Source organism: Ahaetulla prasina, chromosome 15 (genome assembly GCF_028640845.1).
Source record: "Ahaetulla prasina isolate Xishuangbanna chromosome 15, ASM2864084v1, whole genome shotgun sequence".
NCBI lineage: Eukaryota > Metazoa > Chordata > Lepidosauria > Squamata > Colubridae > Ahaetulla > Ahaetulla prasina.
The window spans coordinates 2,836,438-2,859,051 of NC_080553.1; the positions used below are offsets into that span (position 1 = coordinate 2,836,438).

A 22,614-nucleotide genomic window follows, 5' to 3' on the forward strand; every position below is an offset into this window, starting at 1 on the left:
GTTTCGAGGAAAGGGACAAAGGGGACGGGCCTGGGCTGAGCGTTGCAGATCCGCCCTGCCTCTCCGAATCCCTAGGGGTGGGAGGGAGACCCCAAAGGAGGCCCTGCTTACCGTCGCCTGCAGCCTTGTCCATAGAAGCCGGCCGGACAGGCCTCGCGGCAGAACTTGCCCCGGTAACCTGGTTCGCAGGTGCAGGTCCCGTCCACCTGGTTGCACTTCCCCATGTGACACTGGCAGTAACGGTCACAACGGGGACCAAAGGTGCGGCTGCGGCATTGGCAGCGCCCCGTGAACTGCTCGCAGGGCGAGGTGCTGCAGGCACATTGGTTGTTGCAGGTGCGCCCCCACCAGCCCGGCTGGCAGAGGCAGATGCCCGTCTTCTGGTCGCACTGCGAGTTGAGGCTGCAGTAGCAGGCGCTGGCACACTGGGGTCCCCACCAGTTCGGCTCGCAGGAACACTTGCCCGTCTTCTGGTCACACTTGCCGTGTTTGCACAGGCAGACGTTCTCGCACCGCGGGCCCCAGCGGTTGGCGTTGCATGTGCACTGGCCCGTCACGTCCTCACACTGCCCGTTGGGGTAGCAGTTGCATAGCTCCTTGCAATCCGGGCCCCAAAAGAGGCGGGGACACTCTGCAGGGGACGACAGGGGCAGGTGAGCATCCAGGAGGGTCTTGCTTCCCATAATAGCAATAGCACTTAAGAGTTATATACCGCTTCACAGTGCTCTCCAGCCCTCTCTAAGCGGTTTACAGGACTCCATTTTACTGACCTCAGAAGGAGGGAAGGTTGAGTCAACCTTGAGCTGGTGAGAGTCAAACTGCTAGCAGTCAGCAGAATTAGCCTGCAATTTTGCATTCTAACCATTGTGTGCAAAGGAAGGAAGGAAGGAAGGAAGGAAGGAAGGAAGGAAGGAAGGAAGGAAGGAAGGAAGGAAGGAAGGAAGGAAGGAAGGAAGGAAGGAAGGAAGGAAGAAGGAAGGAAGGAAGGAAGGAAGGAAGGAAGGAGCAATAGCAATAGCACTTAGACTTATATACCGCTTCACAGTGAAATGAGGTTTACAGGACTTCATTTTACCGACCTTGGAAGGGGGGAAGGTTGACTCAACCTTCAACTGGTGAGAATCCTACCTTTGTTTGCTGCAGGGAATTTGCTTATGAATAGAGCTATCTCTCTCTCTGTCTCTTAAGTGCTGACATCTGCTGTGGGCTATTAAGGAAAGTGGGGGCTACTTTCCAAGAGCACGTTTCTCCATTTCTCATCCAGGGGAATAGAATATTCTGCCTTTTTAAATATTTCTCAAAATATTTCATTCTTCTAGGAGAAGGGTAGGTGCTAACTTTCTACACTTGGCAGGTTGAAGACTTGTGGACTTCAACACCCAGAATTCCTCAGTCACCACCATGACTGGCTGGGGAATTCTGGAAGTTGAAGTCCACAAATCTTAAAAGTTGCCAAGTCTGCACTAAAACCATCCTGTTTCGTTGTTTAATAAAACCTTTTCCTTTCTCACTGCCTTTCCTCTGAGAATATAAGGAAAAGGCAGATCGGGGGTCAAACCCAAAGTTTCCTTCACAGCAAACCAGCAAAGTGGGGCTTTGGTGACTGGCCTGAAGCCCCTAAGTGAGGGTCCTGGACTGGGGGTGTATGTGTGGATTGGAACCTTCCTAGCCCCTGACCTCTGAGAAGCCCACAAGCAGCACCCAAAAGCAAGGTTAAAAAGATGAGATATTAAATTGAAATAATGATGATGATGTGATGATGATCCTCTCCCCTCCCTCAGTTATCTTCTCTGCTGGACAGCTGGGAATTCTCAAATCAAATTCTCAAATAAGGGCCTCTGTGGCTCAGACTGGTAAGGCAGTCTGTTATTAACAGCAGCTGCTTGCAATTATTGCAGGTTCAAGTCCCACCAGGCCCAAGGTTGACTCAGCCTTCCATCCTTTATAAGGTAGGTAAAATGAGGACCCAGATTGTTGGGGGGGCAATAAAAGTTGACTTTGTATATAATATACAAATGGATGAAGACTATTGCTTGACATAGTGTAAGCCGCCCTGAGTCTTTGGAGAAGGGCGGGATATAAATGCAAATTAAAAAAAAAATCCACAACTTTCTGGACACTGAGGGGATGGGAATTCTGGCCTGGATGGGACTGGTGGTTCCGGCCCGATGGCCCCCTTTCCCTGGGGGAGGCTTCCAGGTGTGTCCTCCCCCCCCCACCATTCCCGCTCCCCCTCCCCCCTCCCCAATCTGGAGGATGCTCCCATGCTTACTGGTTTCGCAGTTGGCTCCAAAATAGCCATGGCGACAGCGACATTCGTTGGGTCGCAGACACACCTCGTTGTTGGTACAGGTGAAGTTGCCCTCGCAGACGGCTGCAGTGGGAGAAAAGAGAAGGTGAGGGGGCTCCGGGGGCTTCTCCTCCATTCTCTCCCCTCCCCACACCTGGAGGTTTTGCTGGGAGCCTTTTGGCTCGCAGGAGGACACAAAGGAATGTCGCCATCCTAGTTAGTTCACCGCGATTTGTACCAGGAACTTGTCGCTGCTTTCACTGGCCGCTTGATCCTTTCTGGGGAAACTGTTCTGTGGTCCTCGACTTACGGCCCGAAATCTATGTTGAATCTGATTTCCGCATTGACTTTGCTGGTCGCAAAAGGGGATCACGTGACCCCCGGAGACTCTGCAATGGTCATAAGAATGAGTCGGTTGCCAAGCGGCTGAATTTTGATCATGTGACCACATGGACCACGTGTGAAAAACGGTGGTCCACGTGGATGGTTACTGTTGTAAGTTGACGATGACCTGTACAGGTAAGTCCTCGACTTACAGAATTTGATTAGTGACCGGTTCGAAGTTACGACGACACTGAAAAAAAAATGATTTACGACCTTCCAATTTTTTACAATTTTTACAATTATTGCAGCATCTCAGGGGTTACACAATCCAAATTTGGACATTTAGGAACCGGCACGTATTTACGATGGTTGCAGGGTCCTGGGAGTCAAACGACCACCCTATGCGACCTTTCCAGTAATTAACTTTAAATATTAACTTTCCAGCTAAGTTTGTATGGGAAGCGGGATTTGTTTAACGACTGTGCGAATTCACTTAACAATTGCAGTGATTCGCTTAACGACCTCGACTAAGCGGGGTTGCAAAATCGGCTGCAAGTCACTTAGCCACGGCCGTGAAGTCCTTTCCAATCGCGGTCGTAAATCAAGGACTTTCTTGTAGAAACATCCTTGTAGAAAGATGTTTAATTTATCACACATTCTCTGCAAAATGACTGTAAAAGCATTTAGACCAGGGATTTTATATCTTAGCTGGCTGGGGGATTCTGGGAGTTGAAGTCCACCAGGCTTAAAGTTGCCAAGGTTGGAGACCCCTGGATTAGACAGCTTCCATCATCGACTGCAAACCGAAGTTCTGCAGAGAAACATCAATCTCACCTCTCCAATTTTCCTGATTCTATTGTGAAGCTTTTACTTGCAGATTGCAAATGGCGGAGCAGGGAAGGTGACCTATGTCTCCCAGGAGTCTCCATAAACCTCACCTTTCCCCAGATTGCCAATTCAACCCGTTGCCCCCCAAGGGAGAAATGCCAGATCACAACCTGGGCTCCCCCCAAACAGCTCCTCCCGCAAGGGGAGCAGCAAAGGGAAATTTGCCCAACAACCCCCCCCCCCAGGAACGGGGAAGAAGGAATGGAGAGAGGCACTGAGGCAGGATTAGAACACAGAGTTAGCTTGAGCGGAGAGAAACAGGGGTGGGGAGGAGGAGACAGAATGGCCATCCCAGAAAGAAGGCAACCCAGCAGGGGTGGCACAATGCCCGCCGGAGGGAAGACAGCATACTTACCCCGTTGATGAGTGGAGAGAGCAGCTCTCTGGAACGTGGCAGGCAGCCTCTGTCAGTCCAGGGCATGAGGGCGCATGCAAAGGAGGAGTTAGGGAAGCAGTTAGTGCATTTGTGGAGGACTTCGGGGAAGATTAGTTGGTTATTATCCAGCTTTTCCGATGACAGGCAATGTGGGGGGATAGTACCACATTGGGAGGCTTCGGAGGGCAGCTTAAAGGGACACACCACATGCACTAACTCCGGAATCAACCAGGGCCACGCCTAGCCATGGAGTTTGCTCAGTGCTGCCAGAGCTCAGCACAGCCCTTGGACAAATGGACATTAGCCCTCCCGCCAATGAAATCAATCAATCAGAATAGAGATGGAAGGGACCTTGGAGGTCTTCTAGTCCAGCCCCTTGCTCAAGCGGGAGACCCTATTATCATTTCAGACCAGTGGCTGTCCGGTCTTTTCTTAAAAAACTCCAGTGATGAAGCTAAAACATCTGGAGGCCATCTGTCCCACTGGTTCATTGTCCTCACTATTAGGAAGTTTCTCCTTAATTTATTTTATACCTGTTCAATCATCTAATACAGGAATGTCAAACTCAAGGCCCATGGTGCTTAAAGCTGGCCCGCGGGGTCAGCCTGCAAACAGCAAAGGAATAGCGGTGCCTCTGGAAGCCAACATAGGGGGCCCCGTGTGGCCCGTTTTCGGCCTGGATGGCCTCCTGCAGTACTTTGCCGGGCCAAAACAGGGCCCCGGGTGGGGGGGGGGAAGGCACGCATGGAGGAAAACTACATTGATGATCTGGCCCTCAAATAAATCTAGTTTGACACCCCTGATCTAATCCATTTTTAAAAAGATGAGCAGGGCATTGCATTTCTAACATGCGAGAGCTCGCCTCCTCCTCACTTTGGGGGAACGTGCAGTCCTCCCCCAGGCTGTGCATTCCTCCTCCTTGGGCCAGAGGGTCTGGTCCACAGTGAGACCTTGCCAGCCTCTCTGAATTTGACATCAGGGGCCTTAGAGACCGGAAGAAGCGTTGAAGGCTGTAATTTGGACCCTCTGTAACCCTCTGGAATGAACTACCCCCTGGACTTCGTCAACTTCCGGACCTCCGAACCTTCCGTCGCGAGCTTAAAACACACTTATTTATCTGCGCAGGACTGGATTAGATTTTAAATTTATTGGTTTTAAATGGGTTTTAAATGGGTTTTATTTTTTTATATTGTTTTTAAACATTTGGCCTTTTAGAATAAGTTTTTTAATCGTTATTTTAATCTGTATTTATGTGTTTTTATTTGCCTGTGAACCGCCCTGAGTCCTTCGGGAGATAGGGCGTTATATAAATACGATTAATAAATAAAATAAATAAATAAAAATAAATAAATTTGTCAGCCCTCCCAAACAGAAGTCTCTGCAAATGTGCTCAGGTAGAGTGGCGATGAACACTCTCCCAACCCCCTTGGAGATAGCAGGTTGGGTCAGGATGTTCAGAGGGGTTCCTTGTGGCGCCCTGGATTTGGCAAACCAGGCAGGGCCCCATGGCACAGAAGGGGAGACATGTCAAGCATTGAGAGGCTGGATGGAGGCATCGGCCAGTCCCATTGAGCCAAAAATCAGTCCTGAAGAGCATTAGGGTCCAACGGGGCTGGAGAAGCAGCAGAATTGGGGGTGCCACTGGAGAGACAAAGGCCAGCGGACATGATAATGTGACTAAGCTTTCAGGGCAGCAGAGAGCAGCCCCTGGCTGACCGTCTGACTGATCAGGAGCGGGAAGCCAGGTTGGGCCAGGACTTGGCTGGGAGTCTGGCTTGAGCGCCGGCTCAGAAAGAGGAAATAGCAAAACCACTTTCCTGCTGTCTGTGGCGTGTCTGCAAAAACCTTGAGGTCTTAAATCGATACACCACTTTCATATTTGTATATTTATAATCCACTTTGTCTTTCAAAGGAGATCGCTTAAATATGAGCCAGCAGCGTGTAGCAGCAGCCAAAAAAGCTAATGCAATCTTTGCTTGTATAAACAGAGACATAGAATCAAAACCACGGGAAGCAGAGGTGGGTTTCACCAGCTCCTGACCACTTCTGGAGAACCACTGGCAGAAATTTTGAGTAGTTCGGAGAACCAGTAAATACCACCTCTGGCTGGCCCCATTAAAAAAAAAAAGCTGGAAAGTCCTGGAAGAATGGCCTGGATCCTATGGAGAGAGGTGCACAAACGGCGCCACCTCCAGCCTCCCAAACATTCACCTCTGGCTTGGCTTCCTAGAACAGAGGCAGGAACCTCCAGCTGCTTCCAAGCTGGATATTCTTCCCCCCCCACACACACACAATCCAGTGAATTTGCACACTACGTTCTTCTGTGGCTTTGCTCTTGGCCATTTCCACATCCCTCCCACCCCCGCTCACAAAGCTCTGGAGATCAAGCGCATTGCAAAATATCGTTGGGCAGGAAAGGAAGAGGCCTCCCTCCGCCAGCTGGAACAGCAGCACATTGACCAGGCGTCTAAAAATAACTTCCCCAAGTTTTTCCCATCGGTGCCTTGGGACTCCAAGTCCCGAGAACGCCCAGCCTTCTTTCTGTCCCTCCTCTGCCTGCAAAAAGACTGGAACCGGAACTTCTGGAGGCCACGGTCCAGCTGGGCTGGCCGCAGACAATGGTGCACACAAGAGAGGCAGCCATGGGCTCCCTTCCTTGGTTCTCAGCCGGGAGTTCTAGGATCAGGGAGCCTGGCAGGGAGGGAGGCCATAGCCAGGCTTTGGGGTTTAGCTGTCAATCCAAATTCTGCAGCAAGAAAAGCCTGCAAACATTAAGCTTTGTTTTTTGGCAGGACTAATCTGATACCTATAAAGCAGGGGTGAAATGTAAAATTTGTTACTACCGGTTCTGTGGGCGTGGCTTGGTGGGTGGGGGTAATGTGACTGAGTGGGCGTGGGCAACTTTTTTCCTTTTCTTTTTTTTTTTACTTTTAAAAGCATTTTTTTTACAACCTCTTCGACTGAAGAGGTTGTAGAAAAAATGCTTTTAAAAGCCTCTGGTGATCAGGCAACAGCTGGGATCACCAGAGGAGCCTTTTAAAAGCATTTTTACAACCTCTTCGGCCGAAGAGGTTGTAGAAAAAATGCTTTTAAAAGGTTCAGATGATCTCAGCTGAGCTGTGCGATCATCAGAGGTGGTTTTTTTTTTACTTTTAAAAGCATTTTTTTGGCCGAAGAAAAAATGCTTTTAAAAGTAAAAAAAAAACACACCTCTGATGATCGCACAGCTCAGCTGGGCAAGCGGGGTGGAGGTGGGAGGACAGGGATTTTTGCTACCGGTTCTCTGAACCACCCGCCACCATTGCTACCGGATCGGGTGCATTTCACCCCTGCCCTCAGACATATGTGCTAGTCATTCCAGACTCTAGGGGACTCTTCTCCGTTTCAAAGCCGAAGAGCCAGCGCTGTCCGAAGACGTTTCTGTGGTCATGTGGCCGGCATGACTCAATGCCAAAGGTGCACGGAACGCTGTTACCTTCCCAACAAAGGTGGTCCCTATTTTTCTACTTGCATTTTTTTACCTGCTTTCGAACTGCTAGGCTGGCAGAAGCTGGGACAAGTAATGGGAGCTCACTTCGTTACATGGCACTAGGGATTCGAACTGCTGACCTTTCGATCAACAAGCTCAGCGTCTTAGCCACTGAGCCACCATCTCCCTCTGATACCTATAAACCAGTGTTTTTCAAGCTTGGCCACTTTAAGAGGCGTGGACTGCAACTCCCAGAATTCCCCAGCCTGAATTCCCCAGGAATTCTGGGAGTTGTAGTCCATGCCTCTTAAAGTGGCCAAGCTTGAGAAACACTGTGGTAAGCAATGAGTAACACTTCTGGTAAGCAGATCCAGTTTAGCTTCTGTGTACCACTGGATAGATGTTCTCTAGGATGTAACTAAAACATCTGTCACCTCCTGATTGATTTTGTTGTGTCTGAGCCCCCCCCCGAGCCAGGCCCCCTGCCAGAAAGTGACTTGGAAAGTGAGGGGGAAGAGCCATCAGGACTTACCTCGGGAGCACCGGCTTCCCTGGCTCAGCTCAGCTTGGAGGAGATAACGAGGCCTCCATCCCCTGATTCTTTCCCACCCCCAGGCCACGCCTCCAGACTTAGCTGATGGCAATCAGGCCTGGCTAGACCCTAGGTTTCGTAGGCAGGAGAGGCGGGAACAACAGAAGCAGGGGTGGGGCAGGCCTAGGAAGTGTTGAGTCATGGAGCCACACCCCATAGGATATAAAACCAGTGAGGGCTGCTATGCCTCTTTGTTGCAGGCAAATCAACTGCTTAACTAGAGCTGAAGTACTGTTTGTTCCGGGCTGACTCATCGGCATCAAGGGAGATAACAGAGTCACTTGGCAGACGCTCGCTAGTTTGCTGCCAGAACTGATAGTGTTGGCTAATTAAGCCATCGCTCGGACAGAGGCGAGGGGGGACAGAACAGATTTTTTTTCCAGCCCACCTGCTTTAAACCTGCTTTCAATCTTTCAGAAAATGTCAATTTATCTGGCAGATTTTTTTTGTACAAGCAGTTCTCAACTTGCAACAGTTCACTTAGCAACCGTTGAAGGTTACATCATCACTGAAAAAAGTGACTTATGACCGTTTTCACAGTTACGACCTTTGCAACAGCCCCATGATAAAAATTCAGACTAACTTTGGCAACTGATTCAAATTTACGACGGTTGCAGTGCCAGGTGATCCGCTTTTGCGACTTTCTGACACAAATGGGGAAACCAGATTCACTTAACAACCGTGTTACTTACTTAACAACTGCAGTGATTCACTTAACAACTCTGGCAAGAAAGGTCATAGAATGGGGGAAAATTCACTCAACAGCAGAAAATTTGGGGGTTCAATTGTGGTTGTAAGTTGAGGACTTACAATGAATGACTTAGCAATCATTTGAACTCCCCTCCAAAAGGTACTAGTACCAAAGATCTGACGGCTGGCTAAGCCCCCCTTCCGGTCACATGACTACATTTTGGGGATTTGGCAACTGGCCTGCATTTTAGGGCTGTTTGCAGCGTTGAGAGGTTCCTTCTGGCTTTTATCGAAAAGGCCCCATAGTGAACAACTGGTTCGCTTAATGACCACCGCAAAAAACGTAAATTTGGTTAAGTCATATGATGAAACACTTTAACACCAGCACATGACATGACCATAATGGGCAGACTCTGTAATGGTCATAAGTCGAGGACTACTGTATTTCCCCCAAAATAAGACCTACCCGGAAAATAAGCCCTAATGCGTCTTTTGGGGCAAAAATTAATATAAGACCCGGCCTTATTTTCGGGGAAATATGATACCTGTAGAAGCTCATGGCAATGTACCCACCCCATATTTATCCTCATCACAACAGCCCTATGAGGCAGAATGGGCTGCAAGAGAGGCAGCTGGCCCAAAGCCCCGGGGAGCAACTGTGTGGGGTGGGGAGTAGAACCTAAGAGAGTTTAGCCCCCACCGGCCCTTTGGGGAAATAGGGAGGGTGGAAGCTGCAGCCCAGCACTCTGGAGCAAATGGCCCCATGCCCAGCACCTGCAGCCTTGGGCCTGGGAGGAGTGTGGTGGGCTGCATTGCCAGCAACATCTGTAGGAGGTGATAACAGAGACCCTCCCTCACCACCCACAAAAGACCTCATCCCTGGGAACTTCACCATGTCCACCCAGGGTCCTGTGAGTGGTTGCTTCTGTTCACCTCCCTTCCCTGCTTAATTTCAATCTCCTGCTGGCCCCCCTCCTCAATAATCCTGCTCCTCTCTAAGCCCAGCTCTTGACCTTTTGCAAAAGGGGCATCTAGAGAGTGACAGTGGTGGAGTTCAAATAATTTAGCAACAGGTTCTCGACCCTAATGACCGGATGGATGGGCGTGGCCAGCGGGTGACAGGCAGCACTCGGTTAATTAGTCTTTCTTGGGATTAACTTGGCCTATTACATCTAGTCCTGAAGATGTTAGCTTGCTGAATAAGAAAATGTCGGCAAGCAAACCCAGCTTAAAAGCACCAAGAACTCCCCATTTTATGCAAAGCCAGCCAACAAATTAAGTTTATGCTGTGCTATACCACGAGAATCTGGAAACTAGTTTGATTCAGTAACCAGTTAAAGCATACTGGACAAGCTGAAACAAAATGGTTAGCGCGCAGTTCAATATACTGTAGACAATTTGTTGTATAAATTGGGTTAATTCAATGCAGTCAGATTAAGTGTGCTGCGGAAACCCACAGTGTGCTTCCTCCTTGAGACACAGACCTCAGCCCCAGGGGGTCTATGACAATTTGCCGCAGCCAACTTGCCCCGGCCAACTCACGATGGCCATCTCGTCACAGCCAAATTGCTATGGCCAACTCACGGCAGGACAACTCGCTGCGGAACAAGAGTTACACAAACATCAGAGAAACGGTGGAATGGGAATCATTAGAGAAAGGATGCAAAAGGAGGGACAAACATGAAATGGGAATTACAAAAATTAAGTATTTTTTATTCATTTTAAATGTAAATTGAATTGCTGAGTTGGCCCATGGCGAGTTGTTCCATGGCGATTTGGCCATAGCAGGTTGGCCGCGGCAAATTGTCCCATTCTGCATTCTGGCCCCGGTTGATGAAGCAGTTAGTGAAGCAGAAATGTTGGTGCTCCCGCAGCAGAGACCTTGGGGTCTCTTCTTCGCAGTCAACCCCCCCCACCCCCGGGACCATCAGCCCCCTATATACCTCCAAGGGCCACTGGGGAAATAGAAGAGGAAGGGCTGTTCTCTCTTCCCCCAATCTCCATGGAGGCTTGTGCAGAGCTTCTGACTGGCCTTGAAAAGGAGAACAGGTGAGATCTTACCTATCGGGCATTCCTCCTCTTGCTGTTTCCATCCTGGGCAGCAAACAAATCCAGAAGACCTGCAAAGGAGATGGAACTCAGTTAGGAAAATTGTGAAGGACAAAGCAAAAGGACACATGCAAAGCCTCCTGAGCACTTGGAAAGGCCACGAGCCTCTTCCTCGCCTCCTCCAAGGCCTCCTTCTCTGCAGCCATAGCACCAGCATGCCTGGCCAGTCTAGCCCTCTCCTTGCAGACACTTCCCCCTCCCCAGGAATGGCAACATATCTATGAATAACATAGGGATTATTTTTCCATCTTAGATACAGATACAGAATTGGAAGGGACCTTGTAAGTCATTTAGTCCAACCCCCCCCATCTAATCAGGGGACCCTACACCATTTCTGACAGATGGCAGTCCAGTCTCTTCTTGAAAGCCTCCAGTGATGAAGCTCCCACAACAAAAGGCAACTTTTGTTCCATTGGTTGATTGTTCTCACTGTCAGAAAATTTCTCCTTATTTCCAGGTCAGTTTCCATCCACTATTCCATTCATTAGCCGCAAAAGTCACCAAATAGTAGATTTACACCCTAAAGAAGATTTGGAACAATAGGATGCTGGGAATACTGAACTTTCTCTCTGACATGTTCAAATCACAGGTGAGTAGACAATTGCTACAAAGCCACACACAGATCCCACAACCTGGTATTATGATCTTCCTAGCAACCCCGAGAGCAACTTCATCTCTTCTTCGGGTCTCAGCCCTCTGAAGATGACAAACACACAAAAACGACAGCTTGTACCAAAATAAGCAAAGCGGAGTTGAGAAAACAAAACCAACAGCAACATGACTAAAAACAGGGGAAAACTTCCAACCACAAATCCTTTCCATCATCAGTTCCCTGATGACTGCATCCAAATTGCAGAAAGTTAGCACCTACTCTTTTCCTAGAAGAATGAAATATTTTGAGAAATATTTAAAAAGGTAGAATATTCTATTTCCCTGGATGAGAAATGGAGAAACATGCTCTTCGAAAGCAGATCCCACTTTCCTTAATGGCCCACAGCAGATGTCAGCACTTAAGAAACAGAGAGATAGGTAGCTCTATTCATAAGCAAATTCCCTGCAGCAAAGGTAGGATTAGCCCTCCACCACAATAGGAATTGCCCAACAAGCCCCTACATTGCATCAGCCAAACTTCAACCAAGCTTAGACAAACTCATGGCCCAACGGGAGTCTGACAACAGCCAATAGAAGACATGTTCTTGCACAGGAAGAGGAAGCTCAAGTTCAAAGCCCACGAGAAGGTATAAATATCCTCTACTCTCAACTCCATGTGGTCAGCTACCCAGGACCTTCATCATTAAACCATCTATCCAATCAGCCTCCATGATATCCATCTCAATCATGAATGATCAGCTGCAGCCATCAAAGGCTGCACATCCCTAATTTGATAATACACATTTTAAACCATAGAATCCTAGGGCTGGAAATGACCTTGGAGGTCTTCTACTCTGCCTAAGGCAAGAGTTCTTTTAAAAAAAAATTAATTGATTTTCTATTAAATACATTTCTTAGTGCTTAATGAATAACGTGTTGTCTGGGTATTACTTAACCTTTATAAATCTACATTCTTAATCTCCACCTCTTTTTTCCAGCCACTGGTAAAATAGATTCCAGGTTTGATAATAATCTGCATCTTCTTTCTGTTTAATTTTCAGTGTCAATCTGTCCATTTCTGCACAATCTAATATCTTCTTGATTATCTCTTCATCTCGCGGTGCATCTTCATTTTTCCAGTATTGTGCAACTATAACCCTCGCTGCTGTTAAAACGTGTAATAGTAAATACATCCTTTTCTTATCAATTTTCTTACCAAGGCAAGAGTTCTTATACTATCCCGGACAAAATCTTTCCTTGTGAACCTCCAGCAATGGAACACCCACAGGGGTGGGATTGAGTAGGTTTGGGCGAACCGGATGATAATTTTACATCTGGTTCACCGAACTGGTAGTTGCAAGGACTGGCTGGCCCCGCCCACCCCACCCCACCCCACCCCGCCCCTCCCAGGAGTCTCCATGCGGCCCGTTTTAGATGCCAGGTTAGTGCAGGGCCCGTGCCGAGGCTCTGGGAAGGTGAAAAATGGGCCTCCTGGAAGTTCCATAAGACTGGAAAGAAGCCTGTTTCCGGCCTCTGGAGGGCCTCCAGAGAGCAGGGGGGCCATTTTCACCCTCCCAGAGACTCAAGGAAAGCCTCTGGAGCCTGGGGAGGGTGAAGCCGTGGTGCAGGAAGCCAAGTAGGCCACGCCCACCATGGCCACGCCCACCCAGCCATCAGGCAGAGAACTGGTTGCTAAAATTTTTGAATCCCACCCCTGAACATCCATACCTCTCTGAGAGGCAAGCTAATGTGTAGCATCTTCATCTTACAACCATTCATTGAGCAATTGCTTGAAGTTACTACAGCACTGAAAAAGTGACTTATGATGGGTCTCATGACTGTTGTAGCATCCCCACAATCATGTGATCAGAATTTGGGTGCTTGGCAACCAGCATATTATTTCTGATGGCTGCCGCATCCCCAGATCACATGCCCAACATCTGCGACCTTCCCGGCCAACTTCTGACACACAAATTCAATGGAGGAAGTCAGATTTGCTTAATGACTCGGTGACCCACTTAACTGCAGTGATTCATGTAACAACAAATGTTGAGACTTTGGGGAAAAATGTTCAGAGAAGAGCAACTAAGATGATCAAAGTCCTGGAGACTAAAATGTATGAAGAACGGCTGCAGGTTTTGGGTTTCGAATCCCTAGTGCTGCCGCGTAATGGGATGAGCTCCCGTTACCTGTCCCAGCTTCTGCCAACCTAGCAGTTTCGAAAGCACGTAAAAATGCAAGTAGAAAAAATAGAGACCACCTTTGGTGGGAAGGTAACAGCGTTCCGTGCGCCTTTGGCGTTGAGTCATGCTGGCCACATGACCACGGAGACGTCTTCGGACAGCGCTGGCTCTTCGGCTTTGAAACGAAGATGAGCACCGCCCCCTAGAGTCGGGAACGACTAGCACGTATGTGCGAGGGGAACCTTTACCTTTACCTTTAATCTAGAGAAAAGAAGAATTTGGGATGACATGACAGCAGTATTCCAGTATTTGAGGGGCTGCCACAAAGAAAAGGGGGTCAAATTATTCACCAAAGCACCAGAAGGCAAGACAAGAAATAATGGATGGAAACTAATCAAGGAGAGAAGCAAAGTGGAATTAAGGAGACATTTCCTGACAGTGAGAACAATGAACCAATGGAACACCTTGGCTTCAGGAGTTGTCGGCGTTCCATCACTGGTGGTTTTTAAGAAAAGGCTGGACAGCCACCTGTCTGAAATAATATAGGATCTCCTATTTAAGCAGAGGGCTGGACTAGAAGACCTCCAAGGTCCCTTCCAGCTCTGTCCTATTCTATTCTATTCTATTCTATTCTATTCTATTCTATTCTATTCTATTCTATTCTACTCTACTCTACTCTACTCTACTCTATTCCATTCCACTCCACTCCACTCCACTCTGTTCCCCTAACCTTGCAGCTCCCTGGCTCTCCAGCACTTCTCCCTCTGAATAAGGCATTCCAATGGATTCCTGTTCTTCTGGGATGAATGGGAAGGTGAGAGACCAGGGAGGCTGCAGAGCAGAGGGAGCCGATGCAGGAGGAAAGGAGACTCACACCCATCTTTTGCCATTTAAATGGATGCAGAAAACCGCACTCTGCCCAAATGAGTTTCCCTTGGAAGGAGATTCTAAAAGCAAATTGTTCTTTGCTATCAGACTAAATAGTAAAAAACTGATGGGGGAAAAATGCAGGCGGATTCTTTCTGCAGGGTCTTGCAAATAAATGTCGAACTTTGACTTGCGAAAGCAGTTGCTTCTAAAAACAGCTGACAGCTCCAAACTCTTCTGCCTCCGTTGGCTTTGCACAGACAGGAGGACAAGCAGAGATTATTAATAATACTACAGGACTGACAGTTTCCCAACAGCAAGCTGAGAAATCCACCTGTCCGGAGTTTCAGGATGAAAGAATGAACTTAATCTGCAGCTGTTGGGGCTGATTTTGGAGCTTCTATTTGTCTACGGAATTCATACAAAAAAAATAAAATAAAAGTCCCTTTCTTTGAAGTCATCTCTTGCTGATCTCAGGGATTCAGCCATGGAGGATCTAATTCCACTCTATAAAGCCTGAGTAAGGCCACACCTAGAGTCTTGCATCCAGTTTTAGTCCCCACACTATAAAAAAGATATTGAGATTTTAGAAAAAGCTCAGAGAAGAGCAACCAGGATGATGAGGGGACTGGAGGCTAAAACATACGATAAACGGTTGCAGGAACTGGACATGGCTAGTCTAGTGAAGAGAAGGACCAGGGAAGACAGGGTAACATCTTCCAATATTTGAGGGGCTGCCACAGAGCGGAGGAGGTCAAGCTATTCTCCAAAGCACCTGAAGGCCAGACAAGGAATAATGGATAGAAACTAACTGAGGAGAGGAGCAACCTGGAATTAAGGAGAAACTTCCTAATAGTGAGGACAATTAACCAGTGGAATTTGCGTTCAGAAGTTGTGGATGCTCCATCATTGGAGGTTTTTAAGAAGAGACTGGATAGCCACCTGTCTGAGATTGTATCGGTTCTCCTGCCTGAGTAGGGGGCTGGACTAGAAGACCTCCAAGGTCCTTCTTCTCTTCTCTTCTCTTCTCTTCTCTTCTCTTCTCTTCTCTTCTCTTCTCTTCTCCCCTCCCCTCCTCTCCTCTCCTCTCTTCTCCCCGATGTCAGGTGATCAATATTTGGGTGGTTGGCAACCAGCATGTATTTTCCATGGTTGCAGCATCCCAGGTCATGTGATCGCCATCTGCAACCATCCCAGCCGGCTTCTGAGAAGCAAACTCATTGGTGGGGAAGCTGGATTCCATTAATGACCAAAATTAACAACTGCAGTGATTTGCTTAAGAAACAGTGGCAAAAAAAGGTTGTAAAATTGGGTGTGACTCTCACAACAACTGCCTTGCTTAGCAATCAAAATTCAAATTGCAAGTGAGGTCATAAATTGAGGACTGTATCTGTATCTGGACTTGGAATAACTGCAGGCCAATCCACCATTTAGAAGGCTGCTTCCTTTTGTCAGAATCCAGACTGGTTTAGTGAAATCTAGTGATATCCTGGTGTCAGAATAGAATAGAATAGAATAGAATAGAATAGAATAGAATAGAATAGAATAGAACAATGAAAGAGACCTTGGAGGTCTTCTAGTCAGCCCCCTTCTTAGGCAGGATACCCTATACTATTTCAGACAAATGGTTACCTAACATCTTCTTAAAAACTTCCAGTGTTGGAGAATTCACAATTTCTGGAGGCAAGTAGTTCCACTGGTTAATTGTTCTAACTATCAGGAAATTTCTCCTTAGTTCCAGGTTGCTTCTCTCCTTGATTAGTTTCCAGCCATTGCTTTTTGTTCTGCCATCAGGGGCTTTGGAGAATAGTTTGACTCCCTCTTCTTTGTGGCAACCCTGAGATATTGGAAGACTGCTATCATGTCTCCCCAGTCCTTCTTTTCATTAAACTAAACATATCCAGTTCCTGCAACCGTTCTTCATATGTTTTAGCCTCCAGTCCCCTAATCATCTTTGTTGCTCTTCTCTGCACTCTTTCTAGAGTCTCAACATCTTTTCTACATTGTGGCGACCAAAACTGGATGCCGTATTCCAAGTGTGGCCTTAGCAAGGCCTTATAAAGTGGCACTAACACTTCACGTGATCTTGATTCTATATCCCTCTGGTTATGCAGTAAATGCGTTTGCAGAGGTGACTCTTTTCAGCCCAGCCTCCCTCACATCTGGAGATCTGGCTTCATTTACTCTCCATCTACCTGCTACTTTAACTGCCTCGAGATAAAAAGAAATATGGACTCATAACAATATATGCCCCATTGCGAGACATGGAATTTCATCCATGGACTTGGTTTCAGATGAGCAATAAAAACGTTTTATTCCATGTAGTTTTTTTTTTAATTTAAAAAATGCTGGCTGGAGGTTTGGATCTTGTCTTTCTTTTTTTATTCCGAATAGCTCTGTTCTTAATCTAGCTTCACCATTCTGATTCTGCACTTCCCCAGGAAGGGTTCTTCAAAGGACGCCTGCTAAATATTCAGGCTGATAAAAGAAAAAGTAAAAATAGAACTGGCCCGTCAGTGGCCATTCAAAGACTCTGGGAGCCAGAACACAGTTTCCACCCTCCCCGTTCAGCAGGGGCAGACCACACTGGCTGGGGATGATAGGAGCTGCAATCCCCCATCGCCAGAGGGGATCCCGTTGGGGAAGGCTGACCTACTGCAGGAGGTGAGCGAAACCATCTTTGAACCATCTTGGTTGTCCCAAAGTCTATGGATGGATCTCTTTGCACAGCTGAGCCTGACCCTTGGATTGTCACGGGTGCCCAGGTGGCAGCAGAGCCTGGCTTGATCTCTGGACACTGGGGGAGGGAGGGGCAGGTGTCCCTCCTATCGCAGATTAGCATGCTGTTCTTCATGGACACTTCATGGACACCCGGGTTCATGAGGGTGGGGGGCAAGGAGCTTGAGAACCGTCCTGGGGCAATCCTCCTGGATAGCTTCAAGCAGAATGGGACAACTTCCTACGGCCATCGCCAACTCACCACAGCCAACTCACTGTGGGACAATTTAACAATTCAATTTAATTATTTGAAATAAATTTAAAATTATTTTAATTTTTGCCATTCACATTTCATTCTGTCCCTCCTTTTGCATCCTTTCTTAGCAATAGCACTTAGACTTATATAACGCTTCACGGAGCTTTACAGCCCTCGCTAAGTGGTTTACAGAGTCAGCAAATTGCCTCCCAACAATTTGGGTCCTCATTTTACTAACCTCGGAAGGATGGAAGGGTGAGTCAACTTTGAGCCAGTCAGGATCAAACTGCTGGCAATTGGCAGAATTAGACTGTAATACTGGATTCTAACAAGATGGATGGATAGATGGATGGACGGATGGAAGGAAGGAAAGGCAATAGCAATAGCACTTAGACACTTCACAGTGATTTACAGCCCTCTCTAAGGGGTTTACAGGGTCAGCCTCTTGCCCCCAACAATCTGGGTCCTCATTTTAACCACCTGGGAAAGATGAGATTTGAACTGCCAAATAGCAGTTAGCTGGCAGTCAGCAGAAGGAACCTGCAATACTGCACTCTAACCACTGTGCTACCATGCCTCTTTAATGATTCATTCCACCATTTCTTTGACATTAGTGTAACTCTTGTCCCGTGGCGAATTGTCCCATTGGCTGTGGCAAATTGCCGTGGGGAGTTGGCCGTGGGGAGATGGCTGTGGCGAATTGGCATAGACCCAGCTTCAAGAGGTTTTCTTCTCATATTCTTGCGATTTAACTGGATTTTCACTTAGCAATTTCATTCATTTCATTTACTATTTGCAACAAACAGCAACAAGGAGCAATGAAAACCAAAATAAACTAAAAAATACAACAACGTTGGAAAGAAGATCAATGGAGGGAAGTTAAGTAAAACGCAATAATCAGTGGATACAATCTGCTCAATGCGTTTTCTCACAAACAGTTGTTGATGTTTCCCATACTTTTGGGGGCAAATCTGAAATGAGAAAAGGAAGCCAAGGGAGGGATGGCTCTCACCCCTTCGCAAACACCTGAATGCTGGCACAGCCAGGAACAACACAAAATCAGAGGGATCCTGGGAATCATCCAAGGGAGGGGTCTGTGGACACACACATGATGCTTATGGTGCTGGGTACCATCCATGCCATGAATTTCTCCAGGAACTGTGTGAGGCAGGCCTGCTCATCATCCAAAGTCAGGTGAGCAAACGGACTCTTCGCAAAGTAAGACACCCGCCCTCAAGGTTCTCCATTCCAACCAATCAATTCCGCTGCCCCTTTGTGCTTCTCCGTTGTTTATGGGAAACCCATCATCTCCACCAGAAGGTGAGTAGAAACCTGTGCCAGATGCAGGGTTTCTTCTGAATCAGAATAGAATCAGAAGGGACCTTGGAAGTCTTCCAGTCCAGTCTCTTCTTCAAGCAGGAAACCCTACACCATTTCTGACAGATGGCAGCCCAGTCTCTTCTTGAAAGCCTCCAGTGATGAAGCTCCCACAACTTCCAAAGGCAACTTCTGTTCCATGGGTTGATTGTTCTCACTGTTAGGAAATTTCTCCTTATTTCCAGGTTGAATCTCTCCTTGATCAGTTTTCATCCATTATTATTCCTTGTCTGGCCTTCAGGTGCTTTGAAAAATAGCTGGAACCCCTCCTCTCTGTGGCAGCCCCTCAAATATTGGAAGATGCTATCATGTCTCCCCAGTCCTTCTCTTCAGTAGACTAGCCATGCCCAGTTCCTGTAACCATTTATCATATGTTTTCACCTCCAGTCCCCTCATCATCCTGGTCGCTCTTCTCTGCAATCTTTCTAGCATCTCAACATCTTTTTGATAGTATGGAGACCAAAACTGGATGCTTCTGGACAAGACCCTTCTGGACAAAATTCAAACATATGCTATCTTTGATTTCCTGTCTATGGCCTCTCCATCCCCTGCCTGCCTTGTCTGAGGCTGCCAGCACAGATCCTTCTCAACATGCCTCTCTCGCTCCAACATCTGTCCACTTTCTGACGTTCTGCCACTCCCACGGCCTGTCTGACACCCACGGTGGTTTTCCTGGGAGAGAGAAAGGGGAAGGTGGCACTTCCCCTCCTTATGAGGGGGAAAATAGAAATATTATGCCAGCCTCTGCACTCTCTGCCTGCTTGGGGGAGCAGAGGCCTTTTTAAGATTCTGAGAGACTAATGACTGAGATCATTACTGTTGAGTAATTTCTTTGTTGATGTAAAATCAACGGCCTGGAAAACAGCAGCATGTTAAGTAGCCCGCCCAAACACTGCTGTCTTGAATGAAAAGAATGGTCTTCTTCAGGGGTGAGCTTTAAAATTTTTAGCAAGGGGTTCTCTGCCCAGTTGCTGGGTGGGCATGGCCATGGTGGGCGTGGTCTAATCCAGGGGTCTCCAACCTTGGTTCCTTTAAGACTTGTGGACTTCAACTCCCAGAGTTCCTCAGCCAGGACTCTGGGAGTTGAAGTCCACAAGTCTTAAAGGGACCAAGGTTGGAGACCCCTGGTCTAGTCGGCCTCCGGCACCATGGCAGGGGAGGGCATTTTTGCTCTCCCTGTGCTCCAGAGCAGGGGTCTCCAACCTTGGTTCCTTTAAGACTTGTGGACTTCAACTCCCAGAGTTCCGCACCCAGCTTTGCCGGCTGAGGGACTCTGGGAATTGAAGTCCACAAGTCTTAAAGGGACCAAGGTTGGAGACCACTGCTCCAGAGGCTTTTCTTGAGCCTCCGGGAGGGCAAAAACAGCCTCCCCAGGCTCCGGAGGCCTTCTAGAGGCCAGAAATGGGCCATTTCCAGCCTTCCCGAACTTACAGTAGGCCTGTTTTTCGCCCCCTGCCCCAAGCCTCTGTGGGCGCCCTTCACTTAACTGCATCCAAAACAGGCCGCATGGGGACTCCTGGGAGGGATGGGGTGGGTGGGGCCAGCCAAGAGTGAGATTTGGGAGTTCTCCAAACTGCACAGAATCTTAGCTAGAGGTTCTCCCGAACTCCTGCGAACCCCCAGCAGCCCACCCTGGTCTTCTCTAAGGGCTTTTAAGATGGGACCACACTTTGCCGATATCCTGCTAAAGTCAGTTTGACTGAAACTTGGCGAGGCTTCCCATGGTTGTGGGCTCTGGGCAAACTCACACAGAGCCCAGCTCTATTCAAACATATACTAATCAGCATTGCGGCTTCCCCTGCCAAAAGGCCTCTGGTTTTCTACCTTACCTGTCCAAAAATGTATATTGCATTTCTCTGAAGGAGACTCTCCTGTTGTGTCTTGCCCGCTCTCACAGCAGCCGGGGCCTTCTTATCTGCTCCCGAACACGGAGGAATGTATGCCTCCGGGCCCCAGTCCTGGCTCCATGCCCAGACAAGCTGAAGAGGAGGGGGCACCTCCCGGTCCCAGCCCTGGCTCCATGCCCAAGCAGGCTGCAGAGGAGGGAGCATCCCCCGGCCCCAGCCCTGGCTCCATGCCCAGGCAAACGGAGCAGCTAGACCCCTCCCCCTCCTCCACAGCATGTGAGCCTGAGGAGGGTTTATTACCAACAACTGCCGACTGGAGTGACCCTCGGGTCAGAAGACTTGATAGGCGGAGGCAACAGAAGGAAGGGAGGGGCAGGCCTGGATAAGTGCTGAGTCATGGAGCCACACCCCATGACCTATATAAAGGATCTGCTTTCTGGCATTCTCTGAGTCAGGCAAAGTCTAAACATATCTTGCTAAAGTCACTTTCTGGTCTCCTGCCTGCTCTGAGGACTTTGCTAGGACTTTGGGCAGAGCTGCAGAGGCACGCCTGATTCGGATTTCCCTGACCCGGCCGTCAGCGGAGGAGTGGGACACGACATCTCCTTTGACAGAGATTGAAATCGTTATGGCAAAGTTGTGCTTTTTTCCCCTGCTACTTACAGCAGATCCTATTAAAGACCTTTACAAGTCAAACAAGCAAACAAATAGAGAGAACATGTCCTGATTCTCCCTACATTTAGTAATTTAGCTTATTTCACGTTATACAGTAGAAATCTATGTTGTTGCTAAGAATCAACCCCAACTTGATGGCCACATAACCAACCAACCCCCAACCACACTCTGTCCAACAGTTCAAATCCTAATGTACAGACTACTCCATTTTCATTCTTTTCAGAAGCTAAGGATGATAACAACAACAACAACATCTGGCTAACTGTGAAATGAATAAAGTAGTATTAGTAATCATCACCATCATCATCTTTTGGGACTTTTGAATACAGACGGATCATCATTTGGAACACAACACGGCAGAGATCACAGTCACTGAAAACTGAATCGTACAATTTATTGATGTCGCTAAACCAGGAGACACCAGAGTCGAAGAAAAAGAACTAGGAAAAAAAAAATCACAAAATATTGTGACCTGGAAAGACTTTTATGAAATACATCAAGAAATTGCAGCTTCCTGCAATAATACCAGCGGAACTGCAAAAAAAAAAACCTGTGTTACTCAGAACTTCATATATTTTAAGAAGATAGTTGGTGGATACCTAGGATGCTGATAGCAACCCATATCAACCATTAGCACCAGTCAATGGTATTTGTGGCACATTTTAAAATGTGCAGTTGACTGAGTTTCATGTTTAAATGAATAAAAGAGATAATAATTAAAAGTTTATAATAATATTAATAATAATTGAAAAGGAACAGGTCATCTTGTGGGACTTTCAAAACCAGACAGACAGACATCTGGCCCACAACATGCCTGATATCACTATTGTGGAAAAATCTGGTTCATTGATATTGCAGTAGCAATGGGATATTGCTACATTGGGAAATAAAATAGCATCCAGTGTTAATGTTTGCAAACAATGCTTGTTGTTTTTCTTTGCAGGAACTAAAGGATATGTTTGTTTTTCAAATATTGCTATACATTATCTACTTTCAGAGTCAAGTAGCTAAGAAAGATATTTTGTTTCATCAGAGATATCAGTATAATGGTATGAATCTATTATATCTTTATAATAAATAAATTTAAATAATAAATAAATATCTATGGAAAAGAAAAAATGTGCTTGCCATGCTATTTATTTATATGTATAGATCTTTAAAATATTTACAGACCCCTCACATCCTGGACATAAACTGTTTCAACTCCTACCCTCAAAATGACGCTATAGAGCACTGCACACCAGAACAACTACACACGAGAACAGTTTTTCCCCGAAGGCCATCACTCTGCTAAACAAATAATTCCCTCAACACTGTCAGACTATTTACTGAATCTGCACTACTATTAATCTTCTCATAGTT

General features: G+C 47.3%; 1 protein-coding gene across 1 annotated transcript in view; it reads right to left on the bottom strand.

The window, feature by feature from the left end:
* The window catches only part of SCARF2 (scavenger receptor class F member 2), a 77,979-nt gene that overhangs the window by 46,206 nt on the left and 9,159 nt on the right, over window positions 1-22,614 (bottom strand). Inside the window, exons 2-4 of the mRNA XM_058157985.1 lie at window positions 10,691-10,749; window positions 2,273-2,374; window positions 112-631 (exon numbers count right to left, since the gene is read on the bottom strand). Coding sequence (XP_058013968.1) covers window positions 112-631; window positions 2,273-2,374; window positions 10,691-10,749 — 681 coding nt within the window. The remainder of the gene's footprint in view (window positions 1-111; window positions 632-2,272; window positions 2,375-10,690; window positions 10,750-22,614) is intronic.